General features: G+C 36.2%; 1 protein-coding gene across 1 annotated transcript; it reads right to left on the bottom strand.

Annotated features, from left to right (window-relative positions):
- Positions 1-1,980: 1,980 nt before the first annotated feature.
- Positions 1,981-3,147, bottom strand: LOC137655419 (serine/arginine repetitive matrix protein 1-like). Its single transcript, XM_068389314.1, has one exon. It carries the CDS (start codon positions 3,145-3,147, stop codon positions 1,981-1,983), a length of 1,167 nt encoding a protein of 388 aa, XP_068245415.1.
- Positions 3,148-6,730: the final 3,583 nt, after the last annotated feature.

The following is a 6,730-nucleotide window of genomic DNA, read 5'->3' as shown; positions in this document are numbered from 1 at the left end:
CATATTGGAAATACTTATTTTAAGCTTACAGTTCTTAAAATGTTTTATTTCTCCTTGTTTCCTTTCCTCATTGAGCTATTTTCCCTGCTGGGGCCCCTGGCCTTATAGCATCTAATAATAATAATAATAATAATAATAATAATAATAATAATAATAATAATGAAACACTTAAGATGGTTTGAATATGCTTATATAGTACATTAGATGAGTTTGAAAATGTCATTATTCAAATGCATTTTATATTCTGAATATTTCATCCCAAAATTATCTCAGTATAGGTTATTTATTTAAGTGGACCGTCCACCATGGGGTTTTGACAAACCAACTTTCAGATATCAAAAATGGCCTTTTTGCTTCTCTGTATGCAGAAACATATCGTACATGCTTTCCAGAGGTTTCAACCAATTATATTTACAAATAATGAAAATATAGCGGTCTTTAAATTATGACATTATCCTTACTGAGTCGTGTGCATGGCTGAATTTATAGAGACGTCTTTGTTTGTTTATTTTTGCACATATATATAGCGAGTTTTTCACATATGTTTCGAAATCTCGTACGTCTAGCAGAAATAGAAGCCATTGGTATAGGGTATGTGAACGAAAACTACGAGGTACGAGAACAGCAGCCATAGTTTCCAAAGACGTATAGAAGTTATAATGCATGTGTTTGCTTACATGCAGTTCGTATGTATATTGTGTTTTCACAGCGTCCTCGGGAACTTTATAAAAAGGCCAATGTTACCTAAGGTCATAGAAAGAACAAAATGTAAGAAGAGAGCAAGAAAATATAAACCAAGAAGACAGGGAAACACAAATAAGTGTACAAAGCTGGAACATGCTAAGTAAAACTCTGGTGACAATGAGAGGCCGCAGGTAAGTCATGACACTCCTATGCCATATGTAATAGTAAACTCAAGGTTTAAATATCTCGTTTAGGTTACGTTTATCCAGGAATACACAAAAGTACAAAGTAAGGTTATCAAAATTATGTTATCTAGATTTCCATTAGAAAAGGAGCGAAAATTTGTGGCAAATGTTTGGGAGCTCATAACTCAAAAACCTACTTATTCACACTTACCTACATTTTTCTCACTTATATATTGTTCGATTTTAAAATAAGATATCATTAAATAGAAGATTAAAAATACCACATTTTTTGGTAGCAGAATTTTGATTTGCCTTTTTTTTCTTATTTCCATGAATGTTTTTTGAAACCATAATTTTTGCAAACATATGAAAATATTTTTTATCATATGACTTGGAATTTTCATATGAAGAATGTATCATATATGTCTGAAACATTTATAGAAATAGTGTATTTTGAATAATTACAAAAAAAAAAAAAAACTATGTCATAGCGGAGGATCCACTTGAAACGCTTCGAGAAGACTAAACTTAGAGTAACATCATTGATCAGAATGTAGCTTTAACGTTTAAAACGCTTTTAAAAGACTAGAATTACATAAAGATCATTGCTCATAATGTATCTTCAACTTTTAACAAGCTTCCAAAAGAATAAAATCACAGAAAGATTATTGCTCAGAATCCATGTATTACGTTTAAAACGCTTCCAGAAGACTAACATTACAGAAAGATCATTGCTCAGAATGCATCTCTAACATTTAAAACGATTAGAGAAGACTAGAATTACAGAAAGATCATTGCTCAGGATACATCTTTAACGTTTGAAACGCTTCAGGAAGAATAAAATTAAAAAGAGATCATTGCTCATAATGCATCTTCAACGTTTAAATCGCTTCCAGAAGACTAAAACTACAGAAAGATCATTGTTCAGAATGCATATATAATGTTTGTAACGCCTGAAGTACACTAAGATTAGAGAAGATCATTGTTCCGAATTAATCTATAACGTTGAAAATGCACCCAGGAGACTAAAATAACAGAAATATCATTGCTCAAATGCATCTATATCGTCTAAAACGCTTCCGGAACACTAAAATTACTGAAAGGCCATTGCTCAGAATGCATCTATAGAGTTTAAAACCCTGACGGGAGTCTCCTTGGATCGGGACTTATGCCTACCAGACGAGGTCTTTCGGTCTGAGGCTGAAGCTGACTTGCGGCTATAGGAGGCCCTTCTAGGAGGACTATCTCCTGTCAGCCTAACCACTGGCCCAGAGACTGAAGACAGGTCTCTGAGCTTACTTTCGGGTACTAGGACCCATCGTTCCTGTGGAGACTCAGCTCTCCTGCACTTCTTCCGTGGGGAACGAGATCCCCTCCTTCTATACCTAGACTCCGATGAAGACCTAGAAAAGGACCTCCTCCTCCTGGAACGATGCCTCTTCCTCCTACGTCTCCTGCGACGTTCTTCGTCCGACGACGCGGACGATTCACCTGCCGACGATTCGGATCTCCCATGGAAACGGGTCCCAGCAACAGATGGAGCCTTGCTCAACACCTGCTGGGTTCTTGACGTTGACGGTTGAAGGAACTCCTCGGGAACTGCCGTCGAAGGTGCTGGAGGTGTAAAAGAACGATCTATAAAAGGGAAGCATCCGCTCATAGGGGACTTGCCCGGCGTTCTCGGAAGACTCCATCCCAGGGGATCCTCCTGCGGGGAATCCTCTCTATCCAGGGCGCCCTCCGCTGCGGAAGCGCCGGAAACATCCACCCACGAATCTGGCGAAGAAAAGGGCACATGTTTAGTCCACATAGGGTCCCCGGCCGAGACGCGCTCCCCTTGCACAGGAGCAACGTCGCGCGGACCCCCACTACACATACGTTCAGGCGCCTGGTTCGCCTTTAAAACAGTAGATACCCCAGAAACATGACTCTCCTGGGGAAGAAGCCCAGACTTCTTCCCCTTAACAGACTTACCTCGTCCCCTACTCTGGGTAGGGGAAGAAGAAGGAACTCTACCAGAAACCTCTCCGGCTAAAGTCGCAGGAGAAGAAACACTAGCCTTCCCGGGAGAACGCTTCGAGGACTTCTTATTTTTGGTCCTGTACTTGACCCATTTGACCTCACTCCGGGCAGCACATTCCGGACACGTGTCCGAAGGAGAGCACACTTTACCCCTACACGAGGAACAAAGGGAGTGCAGATCTACATCGAGCTTCGATAAGAAAGCCCCACACGATTTCCTGGCCCTAGGCCCAGGACAACGGTGAGTATGCTCCATCGCACACAAACACAACACCTCTAGACACAGGCACGAAGCGGAAAAAGGAAGAGACCACTAATAAGCACAAGCGAAAGCACAAAAGAATTAAAAGCCAAAGCACAAAGTTAAAGCACTAAGCACGAGGAAGAGCACAACGGACCATGCGGTTACCATGTGGTCACGAGACACAAAGGGTCACACTGAGATCAGAGGAGAGTCGAGATGACATCACGACGCGACCAGAGAACTTCTAAGAAAGTGTTTCGAGGTAAGTCTCTGTGTTGGAACAATACAAATTACTAATAATTTGTGATATTATCAGTGCTCAGGGTGCATCTATAACTTTTCAAACGCTTCAGGAGGAATAGAATTAGAGAAAGATCGTTGCTCAGAATGCATATATACACGGTGAATACGCTTTCAGAAAACTAAAATTACAGAAAGATCATTGCTCAGAATGCATATGTAACGTTCAAAACTCGCCCAAAAGATTAAAATTGCAGACAGATTATTGATCAGAATGCATCTATAACATTTAAAACGCTTCCAAAAGACTAAAATTACAGAATGATCAGTGCCCAGAATGCATTGATAACGTCTCAAACGCTTCCAGAAGAATGAAATTACAGATAGGTCATTGCTCAGAGAGAATCTATACACATTAAAAATGCTCCCAGAAGACTAAAATTACAGCCAGATCATTACTCAGAAAGCATCTTTAACGTTTAAAATGTTTTCAGAAGACTGAAATTACAGAAATATCATTGTTCGGACTTCACATATAAAGTTTAAAACGTATCCAGACGACTAAAATTAGAGAATGATCTGTGCTCAAAATGCATCTATAACGTTTCAAAAGCTCCCAAAAGACTAAAATACTAAAGCCATTAAATTTCAAACATTCATAACATTTTCATTACAGTGCAATGGAGCTCAAGATATTTTTGCATCAACTTTATTAATTTTTCATCTGTATGTACTTAATTATTACTTTAAATTAATGAATATTTCTTTTCTTAGGTTCATCTCCCAGAATCTGGTACAGTATCTTCTACAGTAATCTGATGCTATTTTCATGAGAATCTCATTTCACCAATGCAACCTCCTTTCCTGATACTCAGGAATCTTTGGAGATTTAATGCTAATTCAAAGCATAATTTAATTTGTTCCCACGAGTAGTTTTATTTATTTAATCCCTGCTTTAAAAAAAATAGGTTTACTTTCTTTTTATAATTATTTTCTTTTAAAGTGGTCACCATTTTTACCCATATTTTCATGTTTTTACCCATATTTTCATATTGTTAATGCTACTTTTTGTATAATATTTAGGAATATTTTACAGATAAAAAAACTATTTAATTGTACTTTTCCGTGCGCCGTGCTGTCTATGATAAAGTAGGATTTAGAATTTTCAGAAAAAAATAAACATGTTAGAATATTTGAAACTAAAAGATACAGATCATATATCCATTGTATTGCCTCCATTTTTTTCTCATAATTCTAATAATCAGGCCTTTTCCATCGTGAATCCCAATACTGCACAGTACTCATGAAGTTTTATTCCAGCTGTGACCAAGTTATAGAATGATCTGCTTCATCGAGCAGATTAGTAAGTAGAATTTAAAAAGTTGTTGGAAATGTTTTTTTTTTTTTTTTTTATATATTGAACAGGCTGATATGTGTCTTTTTATAGTATACAGTATATGTGAAATTCTCTTTTAACGGTGTTAGTATTTTTTTTCAAATACTGTATTCCGATTTTTCTTTACTTCCTATATCGTTTTTTTATATTTCCATATTCCCTCTCCTCATTGAGCTATTTTTAATTGTTAGAGCCCTTGGGCTTATAGCATCATGCTTTTCCAAATAGTTTTGTAGCTTAGCTAATAATAATAATAATAATAATAATAATAATAATAATAATAATAATAATAATAATAATAATAATAATATAAACGAGAGATAATGAACAGGCATGTGTATCTTTGTGTATGCGTATGTTAGACTGCGTTGAAGAATGTTTGAGGCCTTACAAATGCAAATGAATGAGACCATCTCCTTTATATACCTAAGTCATGGATGAAAAAAAAAATTAGTAGACCACAAAGGTCTGAATTAAAACTTCGGAAGCACAGTATTAAAGCAACTCGCACGATTTATTCGCACCAAAGCCGCATTACATCGTGTCAGAGTTATTTTTCCTGTCATCGTAATAAAAATGACATGAAAAAGTTATTCATATTTTTTTCCTATGATAATATCTTATTTCTGCAATTCATTTGTACTTCCTTCGTCATTTTGGTGGACGTTTGCATATTTTCCTTCTTTTGCATTACGTACTTGGCATGACTTACTGGTTTAGTCACTTGCTTATTTCGATTGAAATTTTTACAAACATATATATATATATATATATATATATATATATATATATATATATATATATATATATATATATATATATATATATATATATATATATATATATATATATATATATATATATATATATATATATATATATATATATATATATATATATATTTAAGACCTGCTGCAAGAGGGGACCGAAGTGGATGCGAGTAAAATTTGGAGTGCATTCATTGGTCCTCTTTGACCTAACTGCTGGTGCGAGGTATTAGGTAGTAAACAACACCAACGTCTCAATGCCTCTTTGAGAAAAAAGAATGTGTTTTTTCAGTACTCTTCAAACACATATTTTCAATCTATTAGTATAGAAACCCTATACATACTTATATCAATGAAAAGAAAAAAACATAAGGAACATGATGACATACATTTCTAATGGAATTACCATGGCTGCTGGTACCAGACTTTCCCTCCAGTTGGTTGATGCTAAAAGATTGAAAGTGTACTCATTCCAATTATGCAGATTCAGAGGAGTCATAAATGGTTATTGTTCGTCACTACCTCCCAGAGCTTGGATTGGATAATTTGCGTGCCTGCTGCCTTCCTTGTATGTGGTAGCTGTTTCTCAGGCTCCCGCTCCAGAATCGTACCTTGATTCTTCGTCACCCGTATCAGCCACTGTAGGCGCATTACCTACAATATCACAGCATGATAAGGCAGAAACTCGAAAGATACGCAGCCGATACTGTAATAGTTAAGACAGAAGAAAAATAATTAATGGTTGCTTGATAACCTCGACATATTACATAGTGTACTTTGTGAGTATAGTTAACAGAAATATAGTTTTCTTTTCCTCTATGAACAATAATATCTGTGCATGTTTTCGTTTGATATTGGAATAAGGATTACAATATATTAAAGAAACACACGACTAGTGGTTAACACTCGTCTGTAGATGGATACCCCACTAATTAGCTTAGCTGTTTTTGTGATCAGGTAGATAAGCTACTATTAGGCAGTCTGTAGACACCCAAGCGGATGGCCCTTCATTTGTATTTAGAATGCTTTTTACTTCTTTCTAATATACTCTATGGACCCTCATACGGGGGAGAGAAAAGTGGGCGGTTTTGGTCAATTTGAACGAACACATGAGGGATATTGTAGAGGTTCGGTGTCACATATCTTTCTGTAACATCGGAATACGACTGTTTTGCAGGCATGATTTTTTCTA

This window comes from Palaemon carinicauda, chromosome 16, assembly GCF_036898095.1.
Source record: "Palaemon carinicauda isolate YSFRI2023 chromosome 16, ASM3689809v2, whole genome shotgun sequence".
Classification (NCBI taxonomy): Eukaryota; Metazoa; Arthropoda; class Malacostraca; order Decapoda; family Palaemonidae; genus Palaemon; species Palaemon carinicauda.
This window is presented reverse-complemented; position numbering and strand designations above follow the sequence as displayed.

Excerpts from the sequence above, each read along its gene's own strand:
- LOC137655419 (XM_068389314.1), bottom strand. The coding sequence starts at position 3,147 with ATGGAGCATACTCACCGTTGTCCTGGGCCTAGGGCCAGGAAATCGTGT.